General features: G+C 38.3%; 1 protein-coding gene across 1 annotated transcript in view; it reads right to left on the reverse strand.

Annotated features, from left to right (window-relative positions):
- Positions 1 to 10,016, reverse strand: part of BNC2 (basonuclin 2) — a 337,647-nt gene extending 327,631 nt beyond the window's left edge. Inside the window, exon 1 of the mRNA XM_051642619.1 lies at positions 9,917 to 10,016. Within this exon, the coding sequence (XP_051498579.1) occupies positions 9,917 to 9,919 (3 nt within the window). The 5' untranslated portion in view covers positions 9,920 to 10,016. The remainder of the gene's footprint in view (positions 1 to 9,916) is intronic.
- Between the last annotated feature and the right edge of the window lie 7,714 nt (positions 10,017 to 17,730).

A 17,730-nucleotide genomic window follows, 5' to 3' on the forward strand; every position in this document is an offset into this window, starting at 1 on the left:
AAGGTGAATAGCTGTATCACATCACATCCTTGAGGCTTAAATCCATAAAAGTAAGGATAAGAACAGTTTTCTTGATTTCACCATTCAGAAATTTTCTCTCTTGGAACTGGTCATTCTGCTCTGATTGGATTCTTAATGGATCTGAGAACAACTGCATAAGGAGTGATTTTTATGACTCTCAAGTGTTTGTCAGGGAGAAGACAGCACCTGCCTGTATGTTCTACAGGTTTATCTAACATGCTTACAGAGCTTCTGTATAACCCAGTGACTTCAAAATGCTGCACAGGACTCACACATTATGCAGAATTAATCCCATCACACTTCCCACACCTGTCAATCATTTAATAAGAAAAGAGCTATGAAATTCCACACACCAATAACATGAGACTCAGGAAAGGTGTGCAGAGCAGGAAAGAGACAAGCCTTTTGCCCTGCTGCTATGGTGATTAGAGATATGAGCCTGTTCAAGCTCTTTCAACACTATACTATCAGCCTCACCCACTTCCTTCCCTGCCATCACGAGCACCAGAGACTTTTTCCTCTTACTTTTAATCAAAAGACTACTGATAGAGTATTCATGAAAGCTGTCAATTAGCAGGAGATGGTGAACAGCTTCTTGCCACTTTCTGACCCCCAAGACAAACCATGAAGAACCAAGTAGCTCACTCCAATCCTTGCTGACCTCATAAAGGCAAGAGAATTCCAAAAAGCAATAAAAAAGGATGCCTGTCTACCTCCTCTCTGGGTGTCCATGCAGCAACAGAAGTCCTTGCTTGCAGAATGATCATTTGATATAGTAAATAATTTAAATATACCAGCTGATAAATGAGATTCACCACTGATACGCAAAGTAGTACAAGTTACATGTGGAAAACAGGAAGCAAAGAAGATTGCAACAGACATTCCGAAGGCAAAAGTTAAAAATGAAGTACAGTTAAAGTAGAGGTGCAGAAACCTTTAAATCACACATCACTTATCTGCTATTGCTTCCTGTTCCTAATTCTGTTAATTCTGTTGGTGTCTTACCATGTGAATTATATCAGCTGAGACATAAATTTCCGTAGAAGCGTCTAGTTACATAACATACGCAATTTCACAAATTGCTTTTTAGTATTTGCACCAAAGTGTGGACAAAATCTTAAGGCCAATTTGTGTACTGAAGAAATAAATTTCTCAGCCTCTTCACATTGCTTACATAATCACTTAGCCAATTGGCTTCTAGTGGCATTTATTTTGATCAGGAATGTTGTATGGGAAATCAGTAACAAGGTATCTTCAAAAGACAACTCAAAATACAGCTGCAAATTAAATATGGTCATGGCCCAGCACAGAAGATAACTGCAAGTTTCCACAATTACTTAACTAATATTTCCTGATTTTCACTGATTCTTGCATCTTCAGCAGAACTGCAAAACATTTTCCATAATGCTTTCAAGGATTCTGTACAGAATGTCATTCTGAAAAGTATTATCAGTAGGCCTTTAGAAAAATCTAACTGCCATCAGGTCAGTATAAAAGCACTGCCCAGCTGTACTGTAGACTATAAATTACTGTACATAACAATACCTGCTCAAACATACAGATGGGGTATGTGCCCATTTGATTAGTACTAGGAATACAGTAGTAACTTCACAGTGAGGGTAATAACAAAATCTTTATTTATTAAAACTGGTACACTGCCACAACAAAGCAAATGGATTTTGACCGGTATGAATTTATCAAAACAACTACAAATTCAATTACTTAGCAATGAAAACTGCCATGTATTAATTTTCTTTTTTTTTTTTTTTTTGGGGGGGAAAGCACTTCAGGGAAGTATTTCCCGTAGTTAAAAAATGGCATTAATCAGGACTTCCAAATTAATTTACCTTAAATTTATTATACTGGAATTCAATTTCAGAGTAGTTTTATTGCACAAATCACCATGGTAGTTGCACTAAAGAGAAGTGGTTCATCATGCTGAGCACATCTTTCTAAATGTCAAATGCTACATTTCAACCGGAAAATTTATTTGATTCCTAACTGGCCCTTTCATCTTTGATTTGGAAACCATGTAGTAAGTTTTAGATTCATCAAAGCTAATATCAGTCTAGTAATGATGTTTTAAACTAAGAAGGCACTAGCACATTTGTTCCAGCTCATGTCTGAAGATTCTGTTCTATTTAAATATTTGTTTAATTCAAGTCACAAAATACAACAGCTTCTCTTTTAATTTGAGGAACGTAGAATTCAGTATCATCATTACAAATGTTTCCAGTGTTTGAACACAAAAAATAAAAATATTTTTACTCATTTTTTTTCTGAAATACAATTTTCTTTGGAGGCACTTGTTCCTACAACCAACTACTACGTTTCTGGTCACCTTGGCTTCCCTTTAATCTCAGAAATGTAAAAAAACCCCAAACAATCAAAAAGCCGACAAGTCCTATTAAAAAATTAGACCAATCACACTTACTGAGGATATCAAGCTAAACAGTGTATCTGAAGTATGGAAGTTATAAGAATTTTCCTGTAGCCCACTAGATTAATCTTCAAATCATCTTAGCATGACATTTGGAAAGTGCACAGGCGGTGACTAGGTTTCCTTCAACAGTTTTACATTAACTTTCCACTGATTTCAATGGCTTTACTCCCACTTATAACCTTGTTATGAATAGGACCAAATTAGACCCTTAAGCTTTACACAGAACTAATGGAACTTACTAAATTATAGATTAATTATAAATCTATAGGTCTAATTTTGTTTTGACCAGATTATCCTTATGGAAGTCATATGAAGTTACACATCATATTGTTAATAATACTACTGATAAAAATGTAATTAAGATACATTCTAACAGGTTACCTGTAGAGATGTCAGGAATAACTATGTACTTTTTACTCCTGTAAAAGCCAAGAACTCAATAGTTCAACTGGATTTGGTTAACAGGGTCAGTACGAAGGGCTTCAAAGAAACTTCAGAAGCAAAATGTATGTGAATATTGTACTGGACTAAATGGAAGATGTACCTCCACAGAATGAGGCAGCAGCATCATAACTAATAGTTCTGGCTCTCTGGGTGACAAATGTAGAAGAAACTACTTAAATGCAGCTAGATATTCTCAGCCAAATTAATGTCTCAGACAAGACTATGTCCATGTTTTTACAACACTGAAAGTGAATTTGAAGCTTTGCTAGCAAGAATATTTTTAAATACATTATAATTCATATTTGCAGATTTTTTTTGAAGTAATTTGAAAATTTTGCAGGTTTTGATCCAAAAATAAGTAGAAAAAAGAAGTCATAAGGTGTATTATTGAGGACCACTTCAAGGACACTTCATCCTGACAGCTTAAAGAAGTAAAAGCAATACATTTTTTAGTTATAGAAAACACTTTTTGCCTTGTAAATAGCACTTAAATGAAACATGATTGACAAGTACCTCACATACAAGCCTTGGCAACACTTAATGCAAACCCGTCTCTTCAGCTTTTTAAGCAGAATTCCTTCACAACTGTTTGTCTTCGCAATAACTCCTACAAAGCTCATTAGTGCCAGCCCTGGTTTATCCCCCATGTTGTGCATTTATCCCTGGGATGCATTATCAACATGTGGCACATGTCCTTGACATGCACAGAAGAGTTGCACCACAGGATAGCAGCATGCATGACAAAAGTGTTGACTCCTACTCCTTTGTGGTTGCTGGGATGTAACTGAGAAATCTAATAACTGTGACAGTAGGCCTTTAGGTTTTTCCTTGCCTTTCCAGACAGTGAAGCTGCACAGACACTAATGAAAGGTTAAATGAATAGGAATAGTTGACAAGAGGTACAATAAAGAAGGGACTTGGTAATCCACAGACACTGAGCAGAGATCTTTGGCTCAAGCAGAGAAAGGACAGCACATCGTCGAGTCACAATATTTAAAACAGCTTGCTATACACAGAGGCTTTTGTGTCTGGGTACATGTCTGGCTTTGGAAGAAAAAAAGATACTGAAAAGAAATTTCAGCATGGGGCACTTTTGCAAATGTCAGGTCACAAAAAGGGAAAAATTATTTCTGTTTGCTCTTACATCTTTGTATTCAACACTAAAAAGCACTGCCTAAAACCATAGATTACTAGTTTCAAAATAATACATATTTGACAAATATTGTAAAGTTGCAACACTAATTCAGTGTGATTCCAGCTGACAGCATGATGGGTGTTGTACATAAACTCAGCGTCATTTACAGCTGATAACAGTTCATCATTTGCTTTGCATACCATCTAAAACTTTCCTCATATCTGAAGAATTCTAACAGGCCTGGCTTCTTATATTTTATATGCACAACTGTAGATGTAACCAATTGTAATATGCTGCAAAAACATAGTTTAACTTCCAGACAGTGCACCAGACTATGGTGAATTAAAAACTTTTTACTGGTTAAGTTTATGGCATCTTTATTTCTTTTGGCTTGTGTCTTACAAATGAGCATTATGGACATTCCATTTTTCATAATTAAGAAATAATTGCAATGCCCAGAATGTTTTTAAAACTTCCCTAGCTTTTTATAATTTCCTACAAAAATCTGACTTAAGTACATAACAGAAGATTTTAACTCTATGAAAAAAATGAAAAAACAAATTAAAAAGCAACAGAAAGAACTCTCTAAAGTAACAAATCAGAAACAATTCTGATTTAAGTTATCTGAATTTGTGGGTTTTTACATAAAGTATTTCAAGAGAAAATATTGACACAGATGCTGCAGAAGAAAAGAATTGTCCTTCAAAAACCTTGATTTACCTGGAATAAGAAAAAAGTATTTGCATATGTACCTGGAGTACAAAATGCACATTTTTATAACATGGTGAGAATATTATGGAAAGCTTCTAAAATGAGAAAATATCTTTGAACAACCACATTAAATTACAGCAGAACTCCTGAGTGTACTAAGGTTCTAATAATCAACAAAGAAAGGCTTTTACTAGCACTGCACATAATGACAGCTACTGTGCAAGAGATAAAGGAGACAAATCTGGTAGTTTATCTCACTGGATTATATAATTTACTTAAATGATAAATAAGTTTGTCCAAAGTAATGCCTGTAAAAGCTGCCATGTAACTGTTAAGCTGCAATTATGATCAATGCATTTTTAGAACAAATATGTCAAAATTTAGGTGGGATAAAACTGACCCAGAATACAAGGTTTAAACAGATGCTTTTTATTAAGCCCTGTTAAATGCTCTTCCTCTAAATTAAGCAAAAATTTCTGGCTAGCTTAGGAAGTTATACACATTTCCAAAATGATAGATAAACTCTATTTGTTTGTATTTTATAAGGAATTTTTTGTATTTCCAGACATGCACATTTTTTCCTAATACATACTAATAGTGGACATTAAATCTAATTAAGTCATTAAATCAAATGCCCTGTGCAAGCCTGGAGACTGAAAGTTAGGACTTTTTCACTAAATAATATTCAGCGAAGAAAAGACTTCAAATACTAGTGACAGTATCCAATGTGCAAAAGGAAAAAGGATACTGCCAGAAACTCCCATCTTTGAGGGGAAAAAACTATAAATTTTGTTTTTGTATAAAATCCAATGTTTTACTTGGACTTGTTTTAATGTAATTACTTTGCTGTTGGTCATTTCTGTTTTGCTTGAAATTGACAAGATAGTCAGTCACAAATCCCACTGACATAAATGTAATTTACATACAAGAAGGCCACCTCAAAGTCTTAATTTCCAGACCTTTGGCTCAAAAAAAAAGTAATCAGCCCTCCCTTATTCAGAATATTTCCTCCTTTTTCTTACCTATGGCATTTCTAATAAAATCACAAAGCTCCCTCTAGCTCTGCAGAGGACCTTAAATGACCAATGAGCCTCTACAGTTCCTTCCCATTTTCAAAAGCAATACTGAGAGAGTAGCATTTCCCTTACATAAGTGTTCTTGTTTCCATTCAGCAGTGCTTTCAATTTTACAGCTTGAAAAGACATGAGTACTATGTGAGAACATCTGCTATGAAATACAGAAAGTTACATACTGCTTATTATTATGCAGCATACTAAATACCCTCTTAATAATTTCTAACTTAGACTTTATTAACAAAATTCTAGTTTGAAATCTTACATTGGTTGACAACCTACCCATGTATGTATTGAAACACACATACACATACACATACACACACACACACAAACACATCTCCATTCCGCTTTCCAATTACTAAGTTCAAAATAATGTAAAAAAGATTAATAGATAACACCACAATCCTATTTTACAACCCAGATTTTAAATACAGAATGTCTTAGTTCAAAACCAACTTGTTCGTATACACTGGTTTTCCAGAAAACCAGTGATTTGCTGACTGTACTTTCACCTACCATAATATTTACACATACCATTTGTAATGGCTTTTATTGTTTAATTTCCACTGCATTTCAGTATTGGATACTATGGAATTACAGTTATTTAGCAGGCTATAAATAATGCAGTTGGCATGTGCAATTGATATTTAAAATGTCTTACGACAACTGTAAAAGCCTCATTACAGACTAGCAAATCATTTCTAACAAGCAAGTTCAACTGACAAATACCAAAGCAAACCTGCAGTCTGTTCTGCAAGCATGTTTGTTTTATTTAAATGATACAGATTTAATGCAGGGTGCGATGGACCATCCATACAGACTACAGACTATGAATAAGAAAGAAAGCAAAATTCCAAAGTAATGCAGCTATTGTGAAGTTTTCTAAAATAATACAAAAAAACCCAAACCCAACCAAACCAAACAAACAAACAAAAAAGAGTTCTGAGTAACAACAGAAAGAATAGCTTACTTTCCCCTCCCCCCTTTATGAGCTAGTGTCCAATTTCTTCTTTTCTGAACAGCTGTATTATCCAACTTAAGTTGCTCTGCTAATTTCAGTCCCACAAGGACTAACTTGGAAGGCAAAAAAGTACTAGAAAAGATCAATTTGCTGGGAAAGATCAAATGAGAAAACTGTAGGGACAGCACCAGGTCAGAGTGTGAAGAACTAAGCAGACCTGTTCTTCATTAACTTAAGCTCTCTTGGGATGTCACACACTACCTGTCCATGGACTTACTGAACCACCTACCCCTCCTCTCTGTGCTATTCTTCTGGGCCCAAGTGAATCATATCCTGCTGCTGACAAGTTAGTAGGGAACTGCGGCTGCAACATGAAAGTACTTTTCTTTCTTGTCTAAATCAGGCAGATTTTTGAAAAGACGACATAACACTGACTTGTGACATGGCAAAATGAAATGAGAGGTCTGGGCTGGTCTTCGAGCTGTACAGATAAAAGTAATCAAATGACACTCCTGGAATGCAAATTGGCATTCTTGACTGCAGCAATTGCACAACCATGAAACATCTCTGACAGCAAGCAAGATTAGGACAAAATGTTATGTAAAGCACTGAACTAAAAAACTCACCAGAAAATTCAAACTGTAACACTTACATTTTAATATAGCAATAGTCACCTCTGCTGTTGCCTGTTCCTTTGCTTTAACATAATCACATACCCGACTTGCACAAATACCTCAATAATAAAAATTAAATGTGATTAAAGACATAGATCTCATCTGTTTTTTCCCTAAAATGTCACAGTATTGCGTTCTTACAAAATAAAGTACCAAAGAGGCATTTTTCTCTTATGCGTGTAAGATACATGCTTAAGGAACACTTTCACAACCCCAGGTCTTAAAGTGAGTTTTCAGATTTGCTCATAACAAATTAGTTTATAACAAATTAGTTTATAATTTACATTTAGATTTTCTTGCATCTGGATCACTTAAAAAAAGGATCATTTGAAATATTTAGTGAGTACCTTTAAAAAGTAACGTCTTTTAGGAATTTAAAGTAGAACATAGATAGAGCTAGATGATTCATCTATACTGGGCAGCTTAAAATGAAACTACAGTGTATCAGAGAACTCAATATACGCCGTTAAATTTCTGATTTAAAATTCCTACAATTTTTAAAGGCAATGAAAGTTCCACATACTTTTACAGGAACTTGGTATTCTTGTGCAGATCTGCTGATCAGGCTTATTAAATATGACTGATATGTCAGTATACATCTCAGTAATTAAACTATGAACATTTGTACTGTGAAACTGTAACAAAAACATGACCCCATTTTAAAATTTGTGATGGGTTATAATGCAGAGGAGAAATGGAGAAATGGAAGATGAGAAATAAAAGCCCACTCCCACTGAAAAATATTTCACCAACCGCTATGTGCATCTAACATACAGGTTAAGAAAATAAGTATGTAATATCCTGCTTTGATTTCTTACTTAAAAATAGCTTCAAACCATTTTAACTGTCGGCCAGCCCCACACACAAAAAAACACTCGTTGCCACTTTAATCCTGGGTACACCGGATTATTACATGATGTCTTTTGTGCATCAATTTTACAACAGCTTGACTCTAGGGTAAATGGGAACCATCATAAATCGCATGCTGCTTTCAAAACCACTTTAATTTCTGTCAGCATTACTGTAACCACAGTCTTGGGCACATGCTGCTTTTTCCCCATCTTTTTTTTTTTTTTTTTTCCCCCTACATTTGACAGTTGCATCTCCTACACTCCAACTGTGGCTTTGATCACTGAAACAAGACATGTCATGTTAGAGAGAGAAGGGAAAAAACCAAATGCTCCGTATCTCAAGCCCTTCCTTCACTCATACAGACATACACTGTATCTATAGTTTGAGTTCTGTATACACACACACACATATATATATGCACATATATATACACACGTGTGCACACATGCACATATATGCACATTCAAGGCATACAAGACTGACGTATAGCATCCCTGGAGTGGCGTAACAAAAGCTGACTGTAAGCACGGCAGTAGTCAAACAGCGGTAGAAAATATCCTGCTTCGTTTAATATGGACTTATCACTTCATCATTAACTGAGGTCAGTCCACTTGTTCATGCGAACACTTATCATTATGCATGCTAAGTTCAGTTCTGGCTCTAAACGTGACTGTTCTCCCCAGCTGTTTAACCTGTCTTCACATCACAACCCAGACAAACACACTTCATTCAAATCAAGCCCGCGGTCATTTCGATTTTTAATTTTTAAATTAAGATGTCGTGAAAGCCCAAACCCTGCTTCGCAAAACCTCTGCTGTATAGGAGATATGCATTTGCACAGCATATGCAATAAACTGCAAAAACTTGCTCAAAGTTGTTTTTCTGGGGGCTCCTCCGTGCCTTTTAGATTTAGGGCATCAGCATAACTGCAAGTTCTGCTAACAATCGCTGATTGGAGAGGTGCAAACTGCAAGCACATGCACAACAAAAAGAGTTACGGGGGAAGGTGGATTTACACTTCTGTCTCCCTGCCTCAGGCGCTGTTTCACACGCGAACACACAGCTCCTTCCCCCGCTCTCACAGGTTACCTTTACATTGTGTTCAAACCTTACTCATTTCCGAGCAGAAGGTGGTACGCAAAAAAGATCAGACCACCGCATGTCCGATTCAACCCCTCTCCACCTTTACTCTCCCTCCAGATGTACACTTTTCTTACGCTAGTCGCTCATCTTTAGTAGAGGGAGGGAGGCGGTAAGAAGTATGTGGCCATCCCATTTCAGCCCCCCAAACTCACTTAAAGTTAAGCACAGCCTCTTAAGTTTGTGGTTTGGGTTTTTTTTGTTTGTTTTTTTTTTTGTTTGTTTGTTTTTTTTTTTTTTTTTTTTTTTTTCCCCAATCCACGCAGCAAAGGACTGATTTATTTATTTACTATCCTCCTCGTTCTCCTTGCCCGGCTGTTTGTTTTGTTTTGTTTTATTTGAAGGCTGAAACACACCGGGTAGAGAGCTGGGCTGCTTGTGTTACTGCACAATTTATTAATCAAATCACACCAAAGTAAAGGCTAGAATCAAAACGAAAAGCTGCTGTAAACTTCTTACCATCTCTGCATGGTGGTTGTCAAGTGCACCCCCTGTCTCTCGATCTCCTCTCAGCGGCAGTGCCTGCACCCTTCGTTTTGCCTCTGGGTTCTCAGCGCCTCTCCCTCTCTTTTCCCCCCTCTCCGACTCTTGCACACACACGCGCGCGCACGCACACACACACACACACACACACACACACACACACACACACACACACACTCCTCTCACCCTCACACGTCTAGGTGATTTGAACCAAAAAGTATTAAAAAAATACTCCCCCCCACAAAAAAAAAAAAAAAAAAAAATATATATGTATTTATATCAGTAGCGAGAGTGACTCTCTCCCCCCTCCGCCCTCTCTGATTCTTCCAAAACTTCAGCCCCGAAAGTTTAGCCTGAGCAGCAGAAAGAAAGAAAAAGAGCTTTCAGCGGAGAGGTGGAAGTGACGGGAGGAGGTTCGGGTCAGAGCCTCCACAGGTTGGTTTGTTGTTGTTGGGTTATGTGGCTGGGGAAGGGGAGGCGACGGGGGGAGGCTGCGAGAGGGTCTGGGAGAGGAGCGTTCCTTCCTCCTAACCCCACGCTCTGAAGCAGGAGCGGCAGACAGGGAGGCAGCGGGAAGGGGGAAGAGCAGTCGGGGGGGGTGGAAGGGGGGGGGGGGGGTGGAAAAGTAAGCCCTTCTGGCTCGTCCCTCCCCCCCAACTTTCCGTGCCAGACGGGGGCTGCGGCAGAGGCCGCCCGCGCCCAGCTGTCAAAAACGCCCGGCGGCCGCCGCCAACTTTGTGGTGAGGCGCGGGACTGGCCACCCCTCTCTGATCCCTTTCCCCGTTCCCTTTCCCGCTGCCTTGCCCGGGTCTTTCTCACAGCGGCTGCAGTCTCTTCCGCTGCTTCTCTTTTCTTATCAGCTCCAGTCGCCGCTGGAGCGAGCGAGGGAGGCGGCGAGGAGAAAGGTGGGGGGAGGACTGAGAAAGGGGAGAGACACGGCGGAGTATGAAGCGTAGCCCAGAGGAGGGGGTAAGGAGCCGGAGGGATACAAGGGAGAGCGTTAGAAGGGAAGCGAAAAGTTAGGCAGATTAAAAGTTTTCGCTTGTGGTGCCAGTTTCCCGCTTCCCACCCATTGCTCCATCAGCTCCCGAGGCTCTGCTGCGGCGGCTGCTGCTCGGTGTGGGATCTGAAGAGATTTTTGTAAAAGGGTGGGTTTTTGTGTTGGTGGTTTTTGTTGGTTTTTTTGTTTTTTTGTTTTTTTTTTTTTGGGGGGGGAGGGGGGGGAAGAGGGAGGGAGGGACGCGGGAGGAGGTGAGCCGTCACGGTTGTACGTTTGCAGGGAACAGACAAGAGTCACATCTGTGTGTGACACGGAGCCAAGCCGAGCGAAACCCTGCCCCGGCGACGCCGGGGAAAGGCAGGCGCTGCGGCGCGCAGGCACAGAACGGGCGCGGGGGGCGGGGAAGGAGCCGGCGCGGGGGGGGAAGGGCCTTCCCGCGCCCTCCCGCTTCGCACATGGACCGCCCGCCGCGGCGGGAGGCGCTGCCGGGAGCTGCCGGCCCGCGGCCCGCAGCTCGCTCTGCCCGGCAGCGCCTCGGCGGGAACGGGGCTGCTGACCGCCAGCCCCCCTCTTGGCGCCTTCTTCTGCGAAGTCTTCCCTTAATCCCGTGCGCAGCCGATTTAAAGCCTTCTCCCTCATGTCCCCCGCTCACGGCGTCGAGGGGTGGCCGGTGCTTAAGGCGTCTTAGAGGTCGTTTGGGCACGGGGAAGATGACAAAAGGTTGTCATTCCTTCTCTACAGGTACCGACCCATAGGGAGCCTATCTGGCCATCCCTCGCGTCTTGCCTCACAGTGAAGGCACCGATGGTCACTAGTGCCATCAAAACTGGCTCCCTTCCTCAGGCTCTGTGTAAATACGTGATTGGGACTGGATCTTTAGAAAGTGGTTGTTAGAAGGTCTTCTCAGGTGGTGCAATACAGAAATACGAGGACATTTTGCCACCTGCTCTCTTTTGGTGTGACTGGAACGCTTCAATGGACAATCGAGAGGCATAGGTCAAGTGTATAAAACAGGTATCTGTAGGTGTTTCTGATTTTCCCCGCATCAGCTATTGACTAAAATCACAGCAAACTCTTAGTGTAATGAAATTACCAAGTTTCCAGATTTTTTTACCAGATTTTGCCGTTCTTGTTTTGCACTTCCTGTGCCTGAAAGAAGAGAGAAGAGTTACAAGTCTACACTTCTATCAAAACCGAGCATTCACAGAAACTGACTTCAACATTTATCTGTGTTACTGTGGAATTTTCATGCTGTTTTCTGGGTTTTCATCATATACCTTGATTAAGCATAAAACCATACCAGCTTAAGGACAGGATTTGTAGTGTCCGCACTTCAGAATTAGCTCCAGTCCTTGAGCTGTAGAGAGCATGTGATTCAAAAAGCATTTGCATTTTCTAGCATTTTGCTTTTTTATATACAAGTACCATGACCAAAAAGAGTGAGTAATTCTAAAAAATTCACAGGGCTAATTAAACTATGATTTGATGCGTTTTCTGCCGAAGGGGAGAGAGAAGAAAAACCTGGTTAATTATTTCAGAGTCACATTTTATCGTACGTAAAAACGTATCTGGCCTTTTGAACCAGCGAAGGGCCAAGAGGTTGCCAAAAAATTGTGTTCGCACAGCCCCCTAGTGGTTAAAGCCTGGACAGGTTCACATCTCTGTCTCCTAATACAAAGGAGAGAAGGTCCAAGGTAGTTCGATGCGGATTGAAAATGAAGTGCTGTAACCTCAGCTCGCAAAAGGCAATTCGTCTGCTAGAATAAAGACATGCCATGCCCACTACAAGGCTAATCTTTACTATGTGGTTTCACAGAAGTGAATCAAAGCCTAGAAGCAATTACAGCTTCATCTGAGAAGATGCTGATAATAAGTAGACAGCCACTCAAGTACGTTTAAAACCAGCTTTACTTACTACTTTGCAAAAGTGAGGGTTTTTTTTCTGGGGCTAGGCATTTGAAAGAGATATTCCTCTATCAACTAAACGTGTAGATTACAGTGGTAACTTCTATCACACACTAAAAATTGTCATCTAAGATGTGATCTATAATTTCAAACGAAGAACCTGTGAGGTGTAATGCAATCATTAATAGCTTTCAGTTACTTTATTTTTAAATAGTTTAAGTAGTTTTGTCTTAAAACTAATAACGCATCGTGGATTAATTCCTTTTTTTATCTTGCTTGATACTTTATTCAGCTTTTTTGTACCTTTTTTTTTCTTCCACCTGTCAATAGGCCAGTAGCTTTTGTATTGACGGTATATGACAGCCTCTGGAAAGCTGCTGAGGAGGTAAAATAACTGGAGACAAGTTGGCTGTTGGGAATTTTGGGTCTTGGGTTGACAGTATGGATTTACAGGATAAACACTGTGGAATAAGACATTTTTACACAAAGGACCAGCAACAAAATAGCTAGCTGGTGACTTTTGAATGTACATGAGCATTAGACTTCAGACTGAACAAGCTCCAAGCTTTTCTGAAATTTTGCACCATTCAGAATCAGGCTTTCAGCCACATATACAACAGCGTTTTAAATTTGCATAAAGTTCTTGCTTTCAAATTTCCCTACTTCATGGTGTCTCCTGAGATAATCCTAAGAAGGTAGTGTCCTTATAAAAGTACTGTACCATCCAGTAGCTACTGTACCAGTAGCTTTTGTTTCTCTATATTGCTGCAGTGACTCTGACCAGTGCATGTTATAGATATTGCAGGAAATGACAACACATCTTTACTTGTAGTTCAATGAATACCTGAAAATACAGCGTACGGACTCAAGCTACATCACAGGACTGCCTTATGATTTCTCAAAGCGTGTAGTTATATTTTAGAAATGCCACGCAAGGCTTTGAAGAGTAGGAACAATGTCTAAACTTTTCCTTGCTTTTTGACTAATATTTGTTAGTGAAAAGAGCATTGTCTGTAATAATTTCATTAACAGGAATATCTATCCTATACAGCAATTACTTTCTCACTATAGTTTTCCTTCAAAACCAGTTATAACCACAATAAACAACTAGTAATAATCTTTAGGCTGAGATTAATTAACATGAACAAACTTAATTTGAGAATATTTTTCTTTTATTTTGATCTTCCAGATTGGAGCATTGAGATGTTGCACGTTTGAGATAGAATCTGAGTAAGACTTGCAGCTTTAGAGGATAAGTCATCTAAATCGTAATGTCTCCAGAGTGTGGTATTTCTCTGCTGTCTTGATCTTCCAAATTTATGGTTCACTTGAATTTTCTGCAAACCTGGAGGAGCAGTCTAGATGACGTGTCCAGAAGCGGTACACAAGGCACCAGTAGTCTGTAAGGGGGCTACATGTTGAATGGCAGTCTAGGAAGACATAAACTGAAATCCTCCATGTTTTGCTGGATGGCAAGGTGAGAAAGAACACTTTTGGAGAAAATTATAATTGAAATTTAAATTAAAAACTAATTTACCAGTAGAAAGAATATCTAACAGAGAAGTTATGCACAGTCCTGAATATAAAACTTTATTTTCTGTGATCCACAACTATTAAAGCGTAAAATAATCCAATTCAGCATAAAAAATAGCCATCCACATTTTAGACCAATACCATTATGAAGTCCTAATCTGGTTTTTAATTTTATTCACAAATATGGCTATAGCATCCATATGCACACAGAAATCAATACTAAAATCCTGTGCTGAATATTCCTCTACAATAGGTAGCACGGCTTATAACATGACTGACAGAAAACATAGGCTTCTACTTCCTATTGGAGATTTCTCTTTTCCCTTTTCAGGTTTTTTCTTTGTTTTCTTTTCTTAAATGTTTTTATTTAAGTTTTATGCTAATTTGTCAGTTTCTGACATTTTGGGAGGAATTCAGCTGTTTTCAATAACTTAATTAGGGAAGAATATCTGTGCATTTGTTATAAAAAAGGGTCTAATTGTTTCTGTGGCAATCTATAATTTCCTAACATTTTAGAGGGAGAGTTGGAAATTTGACCTGATGCAAACAGGGTATCTAGGATGCTGATTCTGAGACCTAAACATAGCTGTGGACCATAGGGACCTGGACCAAGAAGTGAAAAACTGGTGACCAACTGAAAACGTTTTTTTTTAAGTGAGTTGCTTGAATTACACAGGAGCTCAGAGATGGATGGAATCTAATTCTTCAAGGTGGGATTTAACTGCTTTAACCATAAGTCTGTCTTTCTGTCTCATTCATCACACACCTTAAAACTTCAGCAATAGATTAAGCAGGAGTCTTAAGAAAGAAGCTTCATTCATTATACAAACACTCATTTTCATTTAGAGAACATTACCCATTGTTACTGACAGATCTTACAGGGAGAAAACAGTACTTGTTCAAATAATTTCAGACACTGTGTACTCATCACTTGAAAGGGCTGAATTAATGTTGTATAGACACTGATAGTGAAAAAATTTCTTAACTTCTGTGCATATAACTTTCTAAACCCCCATTAGCCAACTGACAAAATTCACTATAAATTTTGTTATAATATATAAAACAATGATACAAATACTTTAGTGTTCTAGTAAATAATAATTTTTGTCATTCAGGAAGTCAGTTTAAGAGGAGCTAGGTTTTTTTGCCTTTGAATCTTGCATTAAAATACTGTAGGTGATTTGAAGTCCTTTCAGCACTTAAGTAGTGCTAGATCCTCCTAGTCATAGTGGTGTTTTTTGGAGATGAAAAAAAGGTTTTCTGCAGCATATACATCTTTTTTCTTTTTGTACCCTATCCTCTGTACCCAGTCTTTTCTAAATCTCTTTTAGAGGTGGCTTCCACACAGTTTGATTTATCCTAAACTTTCCCAAATGCACTAGCAGATGTTCTTAAGACAAATGTGCTTCCAGTACTTTAAGATCTCAGCTGAAATAATATATATTAAAAGCAATAGATAGAGATGTTACCTTTTGGTTCTACAACAGCTTTTGTAAGGGACATTAGAAAGTGTTAAACACGAGCAAATAAACAAAACTGTTCCAACCCACTTTAGAGATGAAGAAAATAAGATGTAGTAAGTTTCAGCAACTTGCTTGAAGTAGTAAAGAAAGTGAAGATACTTAGTTTGGATGTAACTGCTAGTTCTGTGGTCATTCTTTCTCCAATAAGAATACATACATTTACATTTAAGAGTCTCTAGATTGAAGTTTTTTCTTTCTCTGTTGTCACTTCCAATTTCTGCCGTCAAAATTGTTTTCTATAGCTTAGTAATTGCTAGTCAGAGACGACACATAGAGTTCTATATGCGTTCTGGAGTATGTCTCAGCTTATCTCATAACACTGGAGGGTATTTTTCCCAAGTGAATCTCAATGTTTTTTGGTTCTCTTAGTTTTCTCAATTTGTTTTTCTTCTATTACTCCAGTCAAAAGTGATTACCTTGGAGAGTTAGTTGTAAGCCTGATAGGAAACTCTCTTTTTTGTTACCCATTTTAACTGCTTTAGTATTGAATTTTAATAGCTGATGGGATTTTACGTCCTTTATCCTGGTATCTTACAATAAACATTTGTGCACTTAGCTTGCTGTCATAAATGAGTTGTAACAAATAAAATGCCCCAGCCAAAGCTAATAGTGATTGGTGGCTCAGTATCTTAAAAGCAACTAAGATGTCAAATTGAATACAGCAGGCAAATCACAAAATCTGTAATTTCCTGTCTTGAAAGATTAGTGCTGAGATTTCCCTAATTTTAGCAGAACAATTTTTCTGCTATTTACACCTTGCTTAAATGGAGACTTAAAATGAATGTGGCTACTGAGGCTGAATGCAGTACAGAACATGAAAGCGGGCTTTAAATGATGTGGCATAGTGATTTCTCAGGTGTCGTAACTTCTTTCTTCCTTTTTAAAAATTCTTTTCAAATTGCTTCACATACTAAAATACGATTTTATCTTCATGTCAAGAGAAATAAAATGAGGTAGAAGAATTGACAGCTTGATCTTTGCTTTCATTCCGGAGACCAAATTTTATATTTTGACCTTTCCTAGCAGAGGATTCAGCTACTCAGACAGACTTAATGACTCTTGTTTGAACTTGAGCTTGGTTCTAAGCCTCACATCCAAAGATCTAGTCAGAACACTGGGTATTCTTGCTGCTCTTTAGTACAAATGCTTTGTTGAGGATGTCTGGTAGACTTCTTTTCTTTTACACGTTGTGGCCAGGTGCAATTGCAAAAAGTAGATGTAGGCTTTGCTATATTGCTTAACATCTGAGGATAAAGTAGGAAATTGAAATATTGTGTCCAAAACCTGCTTTCCTCTTTAAAGTACTTTTTCATCCATGCACTTCTACCACTGGATCATTAGCCAAATACTATTTGGAATTGACAGTGCTATCCAGATAAGATCTCTGAATTTTCTTTCTGTCCTTTGGCTACCTCACTTTCAGTTAGTTAGATTTCACATCCAAATGGTTGGTCTTGGACCTTTGACCAAACTCTGCAAGTTTGTGGATGTCCTAGTTTTATTTCCTGAATTAAAAAGACTAAATTGGCCTCACCTGTATGTGTATATAAACATATATAATGAATTAATCAAAGGAATTTATTCAATTTGTATATGGATGGACAAAGAGAATAAGGGAAATAGCAAATAGTTGGTTAAATGGGTCTTTTTAAAACCTCAAAATGTTTTAAAGTCAATTCAAAATTCAAACATAAATCTTTTGGCATTTTTAACTCTTCTAGTTCTTGAATTTCAATTATGCAGGGCATGAGAGTTACTTTATTTGCTTTCAAGGATAGAAAAATGTAACTTTCTACTATGAGAGTTGTTACAGATATGCTTAGAGATAG

The sequence above is a fragment of the Apus apus genome, chromosome Z, assembly GCF_020740795.1.
Source record: "Apus apus isolate bApuApu2 chromosome Z, bApuApu2.pri.cur, whole genome shotgun sequence".
Taxonomy (NCBI): domain Eukaryota; kingdom Metazoa; phylum Chordata; class Aves; order Apodiformes; family Apodidae; genus Apus; species Apus apus.